Source organism: Podarcis tiliguerta, assembly GCF_965153285.1.
Source record: "Podarcis tiliguerta genome assembly, chromosome: 14".
Lineage (NCBI taxonomy): Eukaryota > Metazoa > Chordata > Lepidosauria > Squamata > Lacertidae > Podarcis > Podarcis tiliguerta.
In genome coordinates, this window is record NC_139547.1 from 37012679 (window position 1) to 37030615 (window position 17937).

A 17937-nucleotide genomic window follows, 5' to 3' on the forward strand; every position below is an offset into this window, starting at 1 on the left:
TAACTTTGGCTTTCAGAAGAATTTTCCTTTACCAGTCTCCACCAAATCCTGCCACTTAATCTACTTTGTCTATTTCCCACCCTCTCTCTGTTGCCTTTGTTTGGTCCATCTGTTGTGCTCTCTCTTTTATCTCTGGGTTCATCAGCTTGACTGTTCATCTTTTGGCCTGCCTTTTTTGCCTTTAACTCTTTCTGTTACATCTCCTGTGTTGAGATAAAGAGTTGAAGTAACCCTAGCTATAGAGACTTCTCTGCTGCGCTGTGTGCAGCTCCTGCATTGCACATTTGGCAGGGAGTTAAGTCCTTTGAATATGAAAAAGGTGTGCCGTGTTGTTGCACTCTTTCTCTCGCTTTCTCTCTCTCTCAATTGACACCTTCCCTCCCCATCCCCCAGCTCTTCCATGCCTTTTTTCTCAATACATTTTTCCAGTATGCACAGCTGGTCCCGCTGTAGCTGGTTCTTCAGTTTCACAGTCAATCCCCTTACAGCAGCTGTACCATCCCTGGCAGCCTAGCTTTCTAATCTAGCCCTGACTGACTGCCAAGCACTACATCCTTTGCCTTACTGATGAAAGACTCCCAATTACTGACGGAGTGGCTGTGCTTTTCCTTTGTCTGCAGTCGAATGGAGCTGCTCCCCCACCTTCTCCCCACTGCTGGGTGAAGTGGTGATCAACAAGCTGAAAAACCTACATATCACCATCCATGGCCTCCTCTCGGTGAGTAAGTTACTGTGCTGTGTGCTGAGCCACAAGGGTACTTCAGGGAATGACCCCAATTGATCCCTTCACCCCATACTTCTTGTTCTAATTCACCAAAGTGCAAGCTAACTGCAGTGAACCTCTGCTCACCACACAGCCAGAATATGAGGATGTCTGAATGATTTTCTTAAGTAAAGTGCCCATTTCAGGGATTGGTACTTCTTCACACAACACTGAACTTATTAAGTTAACTGCATGCAGGTAGCCATTTTAAGTTCCCTGAAATGTGTGTGGCCTATTTAGGACCCAATCATTACATTACAAGGCAACAAGATGCAGCATTTGCCCTAAGCAGTGGCTGCAAGCAGGGGATAAAGAGCCCCAAATTCTTTTCCTCTGAAACTTGGTTAAGTGGATTTTGTCATACTTCCTGATCGAGATAACTATGGTCTAAATAGAGTTTACTCACAAATCTGAATGATCAGCTAGAACAATACCTTTCTTGTAGTAGTAATAGAGGTGTGGCATAAAACTGAATATGGTTTTTTTGGAGTGGGGGAGATAACTGAGGTAAGAGCTCCAGCAACAAGCTTCTTGTTGCTGTAGTGTGAGAAAGTAGGTGTCTGAAATGAGGCACATGATATGCAGACACATGTCATAAATTTATGACTAGGCTGTACCAACTGAGACTGCAGAAGAAAGACCAAATATTTGTCTGTTCTCTCCTAATGAAAATCAAGCTGCACATACAACAATAATATATGAAACAGAAGGGGGTCTAACTTAGGTTTCTCCTTATCAGGACATGGCTTTTTCTTGCCACAAATGAGTGCATATTTCCATGCCTGGTCATGAGGCTTCTGGGCCAAATAGTCCAGTACAAAGGCTTGTGGTGAATATTTTACTTATATTTCAGAAACCAAAATGTCTGAGGTTGCCCCTGAGCATAAAGAAGAATTCAAGCAGTCTCAATAATTTAGCAAGATATGAAACTAATTTTTGTTCCTTTTCATGAGTTTTGAGACGTGCCTCTTGTGCAACTATTTTTGCCTGTTGTTGTGAACATATTTGTAATTTCAGGGCTGTTCTTTTGGTACCACTTTCTTCCCTTCTTCCTGCTTCCCCACTCATTTCCCCACACTGGCTATCCATATGATTTTGCAATGATGTGATAAGGCTGTCAAACAATTAAGAAACATTTAATGCAGACATAATAAAAATAGTATCTTTAGAAAATAATAATAATTTGTTTACAGTTACCGTTTCCCCATGAAATGCAACATGCTAAATGCCAGGAGCAGTTCATAGCTTTCAGTGTATGCATGGGAAGGAGCAGCCACCCCTAGGCTGAAATCTCAGGGTCTTGCAGTTGAGCTTTAGTCACTAAACCGTGTGATCCATAGTTTTTTCTGTGATTTCTACCCAATGGCACTCCTTCTCTCCCCCCCACTCCAAGCCAATAAATCTTATACCCCCACCACCTGCAAAGATCAAACTCTCCACCAGCTCCATGGCTAATTGGAGATGAGAATCAGTGACTCCACTCCAACCCTCAAGTGTATGGAGGTCATGGGTTGGCTGGGACCTGCCCCCCACCCCTGCAGTTTTATCTCTCTGGGAACTGCAGGACCCACACTGCCTGTCAGCTGTCCCCTCCCCATTGTGTGGTGGACAGCTTCCAAGAGCTCAAACAGGAGCCAGACTTCTGAACAAACAGCAAGTTATGGGGGAGACGAGACTGGGAGCTGCAAAGGGATATGATTTTGCAACAAATGGCCTGTAGCCTTGCTCTGCTCCCTTATCCTCCTAAGAAAACGTACATTACACACAATATACCCAATGGAAATGTTTGCTTGTGAAGCTAGTTATGTGATACCACTAGGCTGACAATCAGCTGACATGGTTCAATTGGCTGTGGCCCAAAAAAGAATTTGGATTGATTTTGATCATACATTTAATAGGAAAGACATACTCCACATGTGAAACTGAACTGATAGGAACAATCAAGTTGGGGGTTGGGACTCAAGATAATTTGGTACAGACTGAAGGCTGTCTACAGTGGTACCTCGGGTTAAGTACTTAACTCGTTCTGGAGGTCCGTTCTTAACCTGAAACTGTTCTTAACCTGAAGCACCACTTTAGCTAATGGGGCCTCCTGCTGTCACTGCGCCACCGCTGCATGATTTCTGTTCTCACCCTAAAGCAAAGTTCTTAACCTGAGGTACTATTTCTGGGTTAGCGGAGTCTGTAACCTGAAGCGTATGTAACCTGAGGTACCACTGTACACTGCTTTGCTGGGCACAACCAGCAGTCATTCCTATTTTAGGGCAATATTATGCATCCAGGAACTGAATACATAACAAATATTCTTTGGCAAGGTTATGGGGCAACACTGGATGCAGAGGGGAATTCAGATTTATTTCCTGGGTATCTGCTGGACATCCAGAAAATTTATGTGGACTTGGATTAGATCTGCATATGATCTTTGGATACTTTTAATGTGAGACAACATCATTAAACTCTGCTTCTATCGTCATATCACAAATGATTCCCACTTAAGTAATATGAAATGGGAGGGTTAGTAGGGTTTCCATTTGTGGTAGGAAGGATGCGGAATATGCTGAGTCCTTTTGGCCTGGCACACAGCACAAATATCACAGCAGGGTTTAGAGATTTCTGTGGAGCTGCAGTGCTACCCTGAAGCCCTAACTGATTTTATTTTTAATCAGATATAATACAGACTACAGCTTGTCTGAATTCAATCAGAAATTAAATCTGCAAAAGCTGAACTTCCAAAATCTGTCAGACCATCTGAGTTATTCTGCAGTTTATCAGCAACTTTAGTCTAAACCCATGACACAGGAAAAGACAGAAAGATTGTGCAAGATGGTGATGGCCTGCACTGCTTCTGCAAGTTCATAGGCCATAGGCAGTATTGCTCCACATCCTCCCTCTCTTTCAATAATGACATATTATGGAGAACACCTGGTGACTATATTAGTGGAAGGGAAACTGAAACCACCCCTCATCCTTCTGAGCAACAAGGTTTTCTCTAGTCCGTGTGACTCCTTATTCCTTTCCCTACAGGGTACAGCTTACTACGTCCAAGTATCTGCCTACAACATGAAGGGATGGGGACCTCCGCAAACTTCAATACCACCCTTTGCTATTCCATCAAGTAAGTGGAAACATCAAACATACACCTCATTGTTCATACTGTAAGGCTAGTTCATTGGTCTTGCTCATGTTTTAGAGCTTAGTGAGCACTCGATGGTATATAACAAAGGGTACTGTGGCATTCTGAAGACTAATTATTATGGCACCAACTTTCATGGGGTATTCAAAGATAATTTTTTGAGAATTGCAATTTTTTTTAAAGAAAAAGCAGGATTGACTTACAAACACGCTGTCCCCATTCGAAATGTGCCAAGGACAGATAGGTCTAGTAGTAACAACAGTGGTGATGGAAGAGAAGGTATACCCTGGATATACTGTAAGGCACACAGCACACAGCACACAAACACCAGAACATTGTGTCTCCAAATTCTGGTTATCCGAAACACCAAAGTCCTACAAATTAACATACCCTTCAGGGATTCCCATGGCAGCACAATTTGCAATAGCAATGCTTCTTTTTATCTAAACTTTTAATTATTAAATGGTTCTCTATCCTTCTTTCTTACACAAAAAAGGCCCATATATTTAAAATATTATTTTGGTATCCTTAATCTCCTTTCTACTCTCTTATATATTTATTTTGTTTAGGTTGTTAGATTTTTTTGCTTTTCCCATCCCAAGAGCTCAAGATGTATAACAGTATGATACTTAATATAACCTATCGCTAGAAGCCAACTGAAATAAATTTTACACCGTATAAGCTTGGGCTTTGGTGAGTCGTGAAGGGACCAGAATCCCTACGTACAGCTAACCTGAAGGGTTCAGTGGTTTATTTTTGGGGAGTGAGAAGCTAATACTTCACCTGTAACCTGGGTTTTTACAGGATGAAAGCTCTGATACATTCTGGTGGGCTGAGGGAGCAGTTTTCCTAAGTTTTTCTTCCTTTTAGATAAGAGAGGTTTGCTGCCCCTGAAGCAGCATCAGAGTTCTAATTCTAATACAGGTCTCAGTAGTGCAGTGGATCAGTATGCCTGGCTATCAACTAAAAGGTTGGTGGTTTGAGCCTACCCAGGGACTTTTGTGGACAGAATTCCTGTATTGCAGGGATTTGGACTAGGGATTTGGCCCAGCAGCCACTTTGGTTGTATATGATTCCTAAATGGGAACAATGCTATGTCATGACATAGCTTCATTCCCAGGAGCATTGCTGGTTAAAAGGAAAGACAGCTGCCCTTACTGCAGAATGGGCAGCTGATTAGAGCTCTTCTGCCACTCTGAATGGTGGAAACTCTTTTTGCTTTATTTTGTTTTAAATAAAGGAATACTTAAGGAAGCCTTCTGCCATCTCATCTTGCATAGGTATACATACGCCTGTGTCCCCTAAAATGTATCAGTTTTCCTTCTCCCCTGAGACAGTGGCAGAAAATGCCCCCATTCACAGGCTCAATGAAGGTGATGTATGATTTTCATCCCAGCGTATTATATGAAATGCACATAGTACAGCAAAGCCGAATTCAAGTAAAAGAAAAATTCCAAACTTAATAGTTATATTTTCCCCTGTTTACAATGCAGTTAGATCATAGAATTCCTGTCATTGAGGCCAAGAAGGATTTCCATCCCTTTAACAACAGCCAAGACAAGACAAGGTTTCTGTAAATAATGCTGCTGTTGTGTACAACTTAAGAGATGTAAACTGTGTCTTTCATGGTCAGTCATTCTCTAACACGATGAGACATTCATAGTTCAACAACTGTATGTCATTCTCTCCTCTGCTAATTACACATCTTGCTCCATCAACCACAAGGCAATACCTTTAAGGACAGTCCATGTGGTCCAGGGATGCAAATCCATCATGACCAAATTGGAAGTTAATGGAGCTCAGATCGATGGATTAGACCCTTTACCTTTGGGTTGTATAATATAGCATATAACTATAACATTCCAGCCTGAGTTATAAAGTAATTTATTCCTTGCTTTCAAATTTTAAAGAAAATATTTCTCCCCTAAATAAAAATAACCAACTTTTGTCACGTAAAAGTGTGCAGCACCTCCCTGGGTGTTTTTAAAGCACCTAAAAATAGCACCAGGTCCCAGCCAAAGTTAACAGAGCTGATCTTTCCATGGAAAACAGCAGCACAGGGGAGTGTATAAACCAATTAATGTAAAGTTAATGTAAAAGGGCTGCTTCCCCCACACTAGCCTGTGCTGCTCAGTAGCTCTGCCACCTCATAACTAAGAAGCACAAGGAAGAGGTTCTATTTATTTATTTGTCTAGGTGAGTTTAACTCTCACCAGTAGTATGAAGAAACTTCTGCCCAGTTGTAGGCCAGCAGCCGACATGAGGCTGCGGAAATACTGAAAAGAGCTACAACAGACCCAACCTTGTTTGTTACTATGATTTGTCGTCTCCTCCTACTGGCGGCAGCTGTTAAATTCCATCACCCTTATGAGCAGTTCCCACCAGTGGTTACTGCTTTTGGGGTATCGCTTCTGTGTTGCCTAACATGATTTGCACCTCTTAAGACTGAACTCTCATGTAAAGCTAGGAGGAATCCTAGGCAGAACTATCTGCATTTCTGTGCTAAATAAGAGAAATTGTTATTAAGTGAAAGAATCGGCATCTTTAAAAAAATCTCAGCATTCATTAAAACAGGAAATACAGTTACTAGACTCTGGATTTCAGTGATATACTTGGCTTGGTGTTGGCTTGGTGAAATCCCAGAAGCTGAATACAATTTCCAGTTATCAGGGGATGGGGCTGCAGTGCTTTTCATAGCTTCATGTCTAGCAGCATGATAATTAATAGAACATAAATAAATATACTGATTTTTCTTTAATTAGTGTAATTTATTCAAGATACATAATATGATTTTCCTTGCTCCAGAACTTGGAGTACCACAGTGCAGAATTTTGATTTCTAAAACAAGGACTATATGTAACCTTACTCATACTGCAGATACAGTCTTAAATAGTTATCTTCCATCTTTGCAAAGTCGGGACTTTTTAAACATCAACCTACTTTATGAAACTAGCTGTTAATGTTTAACTGTACATAGCCATATTTTTCCTCTGTGTTCTTCCCCTTCCCCCCTTCACTGTCACCTTTCTCTTTTTTAATCTTAAACCAATTAAGACCTACTTAGCATGTAACACTAAGCGAAACCATATCTTAGCATGAACAAGCAAACATGTGGGTTACCAGTAATGATTTTACTCCTTCCCCAGTCTTTTCCTTGTTGTGCTACCCAGGGCTAAACCATGGTGTAGCTTAATATGTCTAAATCCAGGCTTAAGGTTTCTCACTCCAGACAAACTACAAGCTGTAACCAAGGTTTGTTCTTGGTTTACTACTCATGATCTGTCTGGCAGAGACAAACCATGAGCCCAGGTTCAGACATAATGACACAGCCCCAGATAGCATGGCAGTTATATGACAGAGGGTTGCAGCCACACTCTTTTGTGTCAGGCACCCTCATGCTTGCTCATTCGTGATTTGGTATTATGTGCAAACCAGGTCTAAAGCTCGAAAATGGTCATACAAAAGTTGGTAGTGGTGCTATTGCTGGTTTGATCCATTTAGGTAAGGATTGGACCCAGTTGTGGGTCTGACCTGTAAATTGAAAACCACTATCTAAGACTAAGGCTTTCAAATGGTGATGATCTTCACCCATTCATCAAGTCTAGCTTTTAGTGTCAATAGATCAATTGTGTTTTGAGCAATGTTTTGTCCAGAAAGCTGTTCCGTAGTGTACTATGGGTATGAAACAACTGTGAGAGGAAAATATTGTAATGGATTGGAACTGCTAACAGCTTGTGCTGCTATTTCTCTGTGTATTTTATTTGCTTCCCGCTTCAGACTGGAGAGAATATGATGGGCGGGCACCAAGGCGAAGAGGTCAAGCTGAAGCTTTGGACCATCTTCTAAGCCAGGTGAAGATGGTGCACCAACAATGTGTGTGTCACGGTGAGTCCCACTTTTGTGTCCATAGGCAGTTTAGATACCAGTTCTCTTGAATAGCCTATTCATTGTGGGAATGTTCAGAGTGGCAGGAAAGGATATGTTGTTTATTAATATCCTTCCTAACTTGCACTAGCAAGTTCCTTTACTTAGCAGAGTACATTCCCCTTTACACAGCAAAAAACTAGTTGCAAACTTGTGTGGGTTTCTTAATACAATACACAATTCAGTCTGGCTTGTCCAGATTGAAATGTGTTCTAAGATTTTCCTGGTAAGACCCCTTGAATCCCTCCTAAAAGAATAAAGACACCACAGTCTTATTCATAAGTAACAAAAAGAAAGTTTACTCACGATCGGGCAGGGCACAGTGTGATCCCTGAAGGCAGGCTTTAGGCTTAAAGTTAGGTAAAGGGCCCCCTGACCGTTGTGTCTAGTTGCGGACAACTTTGGGGTTGCAGCGCTCATCTCGCTTTACTGGCCGAGGGAGCCGGTTTACAACTTCCGGGTCATGTGGCCAGCATGATTAAGCTGCTTCTGGAGAACCAGAGCAGCGCACGGAAACAGCGTTTACCTTCCCACCGGAACAGTACCTATTTATCTACTTGCACTTCATGCTTTCGAACTGCTAGGTTGGCAGGAGTAGGGCCCGAGCAACGGGAGCTCACCCCGTAACAGGGATTCAAACCTACCTTGGCCTTTTACCAGGTCACGCCTACCCACTAGTCACATGCAAGGAAGGATGCTCCAGGCCAGGAGGAACAGGAAATTTCAACTGGCTGGTCCAAACATTCCTTTGCATGTCCACTCTAGCAAAAGAAGGAATGTTGTATTTGACTGCTCTCAGTGGATTACATCCCACATTCATAGTTTGCTAAGGAAGAATTAGAATTGATGGGAAGGAGAAATGGTGAATAGATAAGGCCACTGCTAGCATATTAAATGAAAACTCCTGTTGAAACCTATGGAAATTCCTCTGCACATTATAGTCTTGTCTGACCAGTACTATTCCCCCAACTAAGTGGTAAAAGACTTAAATATACAGTGATACCTCCGGTTTTGAATGGGTTCTGTTCCGGAGGTCCGGCCAGATCCCGAGGTTTCCGCAACCCGAGGATCACTGTTCTGCGCATGCACGTGGCAGTAGACCGCTTCTGCGCATGCACTTAGGGGCGGTAGACCGCTTCTGTGCATGCGGCAAAACCTGGCCCGATACATCCGGGTTTGATGCTTTCGTAATGTGAAGTTTATGTAAAGAGGATTATGTAAGCCGAGGCGCTACTGTACTTGTATCAGGCTCCCAGTGGTTTTAAGAGAATCATTGAAATCTTTGTAGTAATCAGATGCTGTATTTTGGAGAACTATGCATGCTGTATGGAAAAGCTCATGAAGGAAATAAGCTGCTGAAACCCTCAGAAAAAAAATAATCAAGCCAACTTCCTATGCACCAAGAAGAGAGTGTATATAAATAACCACAGGGTCGAGTGAGGCTAACAGCTGATGTCCCAGTATATTCTTGTTTTCAAAAATGAGTTTGTAAATTATATGAGAATCTCCAGCTTGGTCGAAGTTCTCCTCCTTGTTGTTCCTACCTGGATCTGCTGACTAATATAACTATGATATGCAATAAACAAATCTTGACCAGAGCCATAATACTGAACTGTGGAAACCAGCCCTTAATTATGGATGAAATATTATGAAGCATCTTAATGAAATCTTCTGCTGTCTGACTCCCCCAAATTTTAGCTAAGTTATACTTCATACCCTTCTAGAAACAATAGCTAATGGTACCATTAGACTGGGACACCTCTACCTCCCTTGCAATTTGAGCACTGGGGTTAACTGATTTTTGTATGCTAGTGTGGTCTGTTAGTGGTGTTTGGGAACTGAGTTCAAATTCTACAGGCAATTGCTATAGGGACAATCTATGTGATCTAAGGGTACAAATCCAACTACAACTTTTTACTTCTCTTTGAATCCCAAACAAACATAGATTGCTGGATCTTTTGATTATCTTCTGCTTTTTAAATTAAAATACTTAGGACATCCCTCACAGGGTTATTAAGATGAGTGAAACAAGAGTTATAAAGCACAATTAAAGTAATATATGGAACTTTAATTGTGCTTTACAATCCTTATCTTCTGTACATATTTAATAGGTTAAAAACTGGTTGCCACTTGTCTGCTAGCCCTCCCTAGAGATGGAATGTTCACAACCTTTGAGGAGCAAGGCTTAGTTACAGAAGGAACAGTGGAAAGAAAGCAGGGATCCAGTTGGTAGCATGGCTGAAAAATAGGACAAAATAGCCAGCATGCTACAAAATCAGCAGGTTCCTGTAGAATGAATGTGGGTGATAGTAAAGTGTTGAGAGAAAAGAGGGACTGGAACAGAGAAAGCTGAAGAAAAGAGAGGTCAAGGGGAAAAGGTGCTGGGAAACCCTCACACAAAAGCTAGGGGGAGGAAGAGCTATGTGAATTTGGCAGAGTAATAGTTTGCACCAAGGGGGAAATGGGGAATGAATGTCATATCTTCTTGATTTTACCTAACCAGCCTAGTATTTTATCTTGAATCTTTAGTAGATATATACACAAGGCTAGATAATAAGAAAAAGGATGAGTTGACAGTATTATAAATAATGGTTTGTGTAATGCCTTCTGCATGTGCTTTGCTCCTCAGAACCCTGTAAGAATCAGCCACAGAGCAGAAAACACTCTGTCTCCAAGAGTCTGAAGTATCTCTTCCACCCTGGCAGCAAATTCTTAAAAACACTGAAAAGGTAAGGTGGGGGGAGAATATGCCATCTGTCCACCTATGCACTCCCTTGCTACACTTGTTGAGTTTCCCAGAAACCGGGTGTGTGGGTCACTTCACTGTTTCCCAAGCACTTCAGGGGAACAAGGGAAACAGGGAGGGAAGCTGCTGTGTCTTTCTTCCATTCCCCACTCCTCACCATGGTGGAAAGAATCCTTCCCAGTAAAAACAATGATGATGATGATGATGATGATGAATCCCTCCCAAGCTAACTTTTTTCTATCTTCCCAGGGGCCTGTATCTGGCATCAATATTCTACAAGGATGACAACATATTGGTCACGCATGAGGATCAGATCCCTGTGGTCGAGATAGATGACACCTATTCTTGCCTGCTCATGCAGGACTTTCTCTGGTTCACTAAGGTGACCGCTTAGTAGGGTGACTTTTGAATGTGTGTCATTTTATTTAAGGTTAAATAAATATGTTTAAAAGAACATAATAAATTTACATCTAAATACATATTTTGTAGTCCATTGAAACATTTTCCTTTGACTTCCTATTTCTAGTAAATAAAAAACAATATTGTTACTTTACTTAAGACAAATTTAAATATAAGGAGAGGGAACCTAGCACAGGACAATATGAAAAGGTGCACAGTTGCAGCGAGAGAGGGACTCTAGTTAGGATACAAACATGTTTCCTCTATTCATTTTTTAAAAAAATGCTGAACTTGGGGAACTCCATACCTGCTGTATGGGCAGGTATGGAGAACTGGGCAGACCTGAGAATCCTAAAATGGCTTGTTGCTATACTTGATGTAGGTATCGTGCATGTGGGATGAAATCCTGTGGTTGCGTCAGTGTGTCACTGTCTCCCAATCATCGTGTTCCTGCATTCTGCAAACACGTCTCAAGATGCTTCTGGCCATCTCACAGATGCAGGTAAGAAAAGAGGCCTCTTCAAGGCACAGGAGTGCCAAAGATGGGTATTTTGCCAGCCAGGCACATATCACTCATACATCTGATGCTCAATACATGGATATTTAGGTCAAAATCATTAGATCTGAACTTCAGCTAGATAGATCTAATGCCCTTCATATACTAAGCAACTCGGATAGGTGAGTAGGATTGAAAAGTCAAGGAGATATAGCCATCACTAAGAAGGCATTTGAGTTTGAAGCAGAAGCAACTGATAACGTTCAGAGTTTCTTGGGTTTGTCTCTGGCCAGGGGCCAATTTCTGTGTTCCTTTCCAACATAAACTCACCTCTTGGGGAAAATCCTAATAATAAATGGTTAGCTGTTCAAACATTTGTTTCATACCCAACATGCACATTGTGAAGCCATTATGTTGTCTCTGTGCTACATTATTGGGAGCAAACAAACATTTCTATTTTTATGCTATATTTTGCATGTTTTAACAAGTATCTTAACAGATCAAGCTTTACTTGATTAACTAGTGCAATTCATCAGTTAAAAGTTTAGTTGCAAATATATAATGCATACCAGGTACTTGGGAGTAGTCCTCCAAAACAGATTCCTTCAATGCCAGTAAAGTAATTATTGAGGAAAGTGATATAGATTGCAGAAAATATTAACTTATTTTTCCTTTCTGCCTGACAACAGACCTCCAAGGTGGCTGAGAATAAGCAGAAATAAATATGTAACAAATATGAAAATAGGGGTGACTGATGAAGATGGGGGAGGCAGTGGTGCAGACTTTGTACTCCCTACCATTTTCCCGATGAAAGGTTATTCAGCCTGGTGGTATTATAAATGATAGTGACATATTGAAATGGCTGTACTTTTGGCTATCATGTATAGCCAGTCGCATATGTGGTTAAGCTTTTTCGCAAGCAACTTTTTAACTATGTACCATGAATATTTGCATTGACAGACAGCAGAAAGCAAAGATTTCAAGAAGCCAATGGCCATCTTAGTCACTCTTCATGAGTAAAAAACATTGTGTTCATTCAGATTCACTAAAAACAACTTTGCCAAAGTGTTGTAATTTATAAATATATGTAAATTTAATTGGCTAATTGTTAAAATATGCTTTCATCTGTTGACAGCCCTGCTTATTATTCATGTATTGTCAGGTGCCTTTGGTTTTAGGTAGCAAAGGAGCACTTCTGTCTGAATATTTAAATGCTCAATACCTTTTACTGTTACAGTGGTACCTTGGTTCTCGAACTCCCGAAACGGTTTGAAAACCAGGGTGCAGCTTCCGATTGGCTGCAGGAGCTTCCTGCACTCAAGCAGAAGCCACAGAAGCTGTTCAGTCAGACGTTCGGCTTCCAAAAAACGTTCGCAAACCGGAACGCTCACTTCTGGGTTTGCGGCATTGGGAGCTGATTTGTTCAGGAGCCAAGCCATTCGGGAACCAAGGTACCACTGTATACCCTTGGAGAGTATAGAGGATATGGTATCTAGAGCCAGACTCCACTCTCCATAAATGACTTTTTCCTCTCTTTATTATTATGAAGGGTCTGCTGGGAATTCAGGATCTGGGACATGTCTTTTTTGAGCCCATCAAAGACAAGCAGGGCAATATTTTAGTTGTGACCCTAAAGGAGGTGAAGACAAACCAGACCTTTGAAAGTGTCCACTGGATCCCCCTCTCAAAGCTGCAGACAAGCCGCAAGTCCATCTCATCTCCAGAAGAGCCTACAGCTCTGGATGTGCTGCTGATGACCATGCAGGTGGCTGGTGTGTGTGTGTGTGTGTGTGTGTGTGTGTGTTTAGTGATGGAAAGGCTGTGCTCATATTCAGAGGCACTCAGTAACAGACCAAATACTTTGCATACAGAAAATCCCAGATGCAGTCCCAAGTCTCTCCAGTTAAAAGGATTGTAGGAAGGCAGGCTGGAAAAGACCACTACCTCAGACTTTGAAAATCCACTGCCAGTCAGAGAAAACAAGGATGGAGAACCCCTAGGGGTCAAATGCAACCCTTCAAGTCCCTCTCTGATCCTCAGGACTCTTCTGAGGCCACACTCAGTGGCCCTACTTGGCTGCTTTTGCTACAAAGAATGTGTCGTTGAATTCTGTTAATGTCTCTTGCTTGTTTGGATGTAAGATAGAAAGGGGTGTGTACATGTGGAGAGACTGGACTACTATATAAATATAAAATTATCATTCATTGTTCTGGTCCTGCCCACCACTATCATGTGCTCCCCAGAAGGTTGCCAGAATAGGCTGTGGACCCCAGGTTAAAAGAAGTTCCCTATATTTGGACTAACCAGTACTGGTCTAGACAGACCAACTGTCTGGCAATACATGGAACCTGCAGATGTTGCTGTTGTTTATTTACATGTTCCAGGGCATTCAAAATGGATTCTGAGGCTAAATTGTGGTGACTACATTAAGCCCTGTTTAGGAGTGCAGAAGTTCAGCTTCTTTTTTGATTAGTTTTTATTCAAGGTACGTGACACTTTGCTGAGGCAAAGGAAAAGTTGGTTTCCCAGGTATAAGTTTTCCCACTAGGGATTCAGATAACTATTTTTTATACATTTACTCTTCTTGCATCCAGTTGCAGTTGTTTTCCCAGCTTGTTAGCAGGTCTTAGCAAAGAATCCCTTCCGTGAGTGCCCAGCCTTTCCTCCTCCTCTTGACCCCTCCTCTAGTTGTTCCTCTCTCTTTTCATTTCCTCTCAGTCAGCCAAGTGTCTCCAGCAACAAAAGGCACTCAAGCACCTGTACAAGGGTCTATTGAAAGTGCTTATTCAAAGCCATTGCCAGGATTAGCAAAGGCCAAACCACTAAAGGGCCAGTTCAACGCAGTCTCTGTTCCTGGAGATTGCAGCACTAGTCTGGATATCTGACAACAACAGTCTCCTTTGTAAAATTTCTGGTGCCTCCTGCCCCGTGCCAGTCTGTCTCCTGAGGCTTTTGGTCTTGGTTGGATCCAGGAAGCTGCAGACAAAATAGCTAGACTGAACTTTGAATTCAAGCCACACAAACTGTTAAGTTTGATCTGCTTCTTTAAAAAAAAATAAAAAAATCCACCACTGTTTTAACCCTTACTGGCTAGAACAGCAGCATCTTGGGATCTTAGCCTTGCTGTGGGGTCCCTCTTTCTCAGTTGAATTTTGTCAGGTTTCTGCAGCAAAATGTGCCATTTTATGGTCATTTTCTCCCTTTAGGACAAGCTGGTTTACCACCAGCGAAGCAGCCAGGCTCTCCCCCCAGGTCTCTATTTGGGTTATCTGAAGCTCTGTAGTGCTGTTGACCAGATCCGAGTGTTGGTGCCTGAACGTTTACCCAACATATTATGTCATGTGAAGATACGAAGCAACCCAAACATCTCCAGGTAGGGCTTTCAAACCAGGCCTGCAGCATAAATTGATGGACAGGTTTATTTCTTAATCCCATTGTGCTCTACATCACTTGCTCTCAGTCAGAGGGTTAGAGTTAGGGAGATCCCTTGTTGGTTTGATTACAGCTAAGTGGATACGGTCAAGAGAAATGGAAGAGAGAATATATGGACAGGGCAGACAGGTTTGCCAGCAGGTTGAGATGGTGATGTTAAAAGAAGATATTTCCAGATATCTGATGAATTGCTCATTAAATGATGTTATATGTACTAAGTAAGGAAAAGTCACATAATGAACTGAGATCTTTTGGCTGCATATTAATCATGTGATAGCAGCTCTGGGTGGTATAACCAATCTGTGACTTCTGAAGCAATGCAGGTTCCTATTCTGATCTCAGACTATGGCAGTGAGATATTTTTAACTCTCTCTGCTCTGCTGATTCATGGGTCCAATATAAGAACTGTAGGGTTGTATGCCCTATACCACCTAACTTAGTGGTCCAAAAATGATTTTTTTCCTGCTCCTAGCTCTTTGCCCTAGTACCTTCCAAGTGAAAAAGCCAGGCTTCATGTCAAAAGTCCATATTCATTCCCATACTAAATGCCCTGATGATATGCAGACGTTGAGGGCTTCTTTAGACATCACACATTTCCTACATGAAAGCACTTCCAGAAGAAGTGTGAAAATGCATGTCCTAGCAAGCAACAACATAATCATGTAAGTTTTTTCCTAGGCATTTACTGCATGTAAGTTATCTGTGCATTTATCCCTATGTCTTCTTTTCAAGGGAGGAATGGGAGTGGCTGCAACACCAAGCCAGTGCGGAGGAGCCAATTCCCACAGAGCAAAATCTCGAGACCACCCAGAATCTCTTCCTTCAGGAGCTTCAAGTGGCAATCAAAGAGCTGATGCAATTGGTCAATATCCCACTGCATGAGGTAACTTTTAGGTGGCGCTGTATTGCGTGTGTGAGGAGAAAGAGGTATTGCTGATTTTGTAGCTCAGTGAAACATTAATGTACTGGCACCAGTTTACATTTTTTTACATTTCTACTTCATATCATGAATATTAAGCCAATATACAGATAGAAATTATTCTTTATAAGCCAGAACAATGTAGCCAAGGGTGAGCCCTACACTGAAATGATTCCCATTCTGATGCAGATTCTCTGTACTGCAGTGTAAGCAGCCCCTGCTCAGACAGTAGTGCAAACGGTAAGATAGGACTGCACCTCAGAGAATGTCTAAAGTAGGTCAACTTTATAAATATTGGCTAAAACTATTGTACCTAGTTTTCTTGGCATGATTGAACAAAAGAAGCCTGCAAGATGAACCCCTGGGAGTGATTTTTTTTTAAAAAAAGTTTAAATATCTAGGGGGCGGGGGGAGGCGGGTATTCTACCCTATAGGATTAGGAGAGTCTTACAGCAGCAGAAATGACAGTCTAAACATTAGATCCTGCTATCCACCTCCCAAAAGTTCATTTGCTTCTTATGTAAAGCCTGTTGGCCTTCTATGTTACTTTGCCAAAACTTAGTAAGAATGTATCTATGAACAATGGCAAAGATCTAAAAGGATGTCTTCCAGAAATATCCCAATATTAGGAAAAAGCCATTTCAGTTCAAAGAATCATCCCCCATACATGTTCAACTGGTTGCTAAGTTGTGGCTGTACATCAATAAAACATTGCCTTCTCATGTTTGAATTCTACAGGCCAAAGATTTTCGCCTGTACAGTCAGGAAGTTCTGGACTTCGGAGGACAGGTCTCATTTCTCCTTCTTCTGCCTCCCTCCGAGGATGTGTGTACTGCCCCTGGCCAGAACAATCCTTACACACCTCGGTCTGGCTTTCTCACACTTCCACTTCAGATCTTTGAGCTAGGTGAGAATGGCTGCATGGGGACCCTTTGGGATGTATCGATTCTGTTGTCCTCTGCTTCCTGCTTCTTCACAAAGGGACTGTCTCATGTCATCCTTAATCCAATGAGTTTCGTAAAAAGTACTTTAAAAATCAAAAAATGATTGGGGCCTCTAAAGGTCTTAATCCAGCCCTGGCCTGAGGACCACATATATACCATTTTTTTTCAGGTTGAAGGGGCTACATTGACCCATGGCTAACCCTCTGGACCAAATTATGAAAATAGGTGTGGCTACAGTTTAAAAGTGGGTGTGGTCCCCTTTTAAGGACATAATGTGTGGGTGGGTGTCACTAAACCTTTTCCCCATCAAATTATCACAGTGGGGGAACCATGGGAGCAGTCAGTTTAATATTTCTTTTTAAGGTGGACACATTTTTTTAAGCATCATGGCACAACACTGGGGACCTTATAGGAGCAGTCAAAGAGATTTTTTTTAAAGTTCAAGTTTTAATATTTTTTAACTTTTTCTTTTAGTAACAAATTGAGGTTTTTTGGGGGGAGGGGTAGATGTGAGATACATGTTGGCCACTGCAATAAAATCAAACAATTACTGATAGTCCAGATTCATCTGTGAGCTTTTTTCTACTTTATATAGCTCCAGTTCTGTTGGCAATGATTTGATCTGCTTCTGTGATGGTCCCCTGGTAATCCTTGACCCTCTCCTCTCCCTTTGTTTTCCAGTTCATTTTTTCACTTATGACCACGAGTTCATTAGTCAGTATTGCCAAGTGTCTGCCCTCTTGGAGCTAGAGTCACTTCTCTCTCAACAGAGCCTCAGGGAGGCCTTCTCAGACTCAGAATTAACTACTGCCAAGCAGAGGCATCAACAAGTTCAGGACTATATACAGGTATATTACAGAGGAATAATAGAAAGTATTGAGTGTGAGATGCTCGGCATGATATGCTAGGTGACAAATTGCTGATCCCCTGTATAACCAATCCAATACAGTTTATCTTCTTTATATGGCTAATTGCTGGAATATAGCTCTCTTGCCTTGGGATTGCATGCAAAATGTTTCCAGTAAACAGGGGATTAACATTCTCGCTGCTCTGGGACAGGCAAGGTCACATGGAACCAAAATGATTGTATCAGTCAACTCTTGAGTCTCTGGCTCCATACCTTGCCGGCCTTGCCTTAAGACAGAGCTTTTTACAGATCCTGCTTCTTATTCCTTCGTGGT

At 41.8% G+C, this 17937-nt stretch overlaps 1 protein-coding gene across 10 annotated transcripts in view; it reads left to right on the forward strand.

The window, feature by feature from the left end:
• Positions 1-17937, forward strand: part of LOC310663962 (ankyrin repeat and fibronectin type-III domain-containing protein 1-like) — a 328708-nt gene that overhangs the window by 302881 nt on the left and 7890 nt on the right. For all 10 annotated transcript variants that reach the window (XM_083412404.1, XM_083412403.1, XM_083412405.1 and 7 more), the window contains 11 exons: positions 621-718; positions 3788-3878; positions 7674-7781; positions 10450-10549; positions 10816-10948; positions 11348-11467; positions 13011-13226; positions 14668-14834; positions 15626-15776; positions 16551-16719; positions 17438-17604. In XM_083412404.1, coding sequence (XP_083268530.1) covers positions 621-718; positions 3788-3878; positions 7674-7781; positions 10450-10549; positions 10816-10948; positions 11348-11467; positions 13011-13226; positions 14668-14834; positions 15626-15776; positions 16551-16719; positions 17438-17604 — 1520 coding nt within the window. The remainder of the gene's footprint in view (positions 1-620; positions 719-3787; positions 3879-7673; positions 7782-10449; positions 10550-10815; positions 10949-11347; positions 11468-13010; positions 13227-14667; positions 14835-15625; positions 15777-16550; positions 16720-17437; positions 17605-17937) is intronic.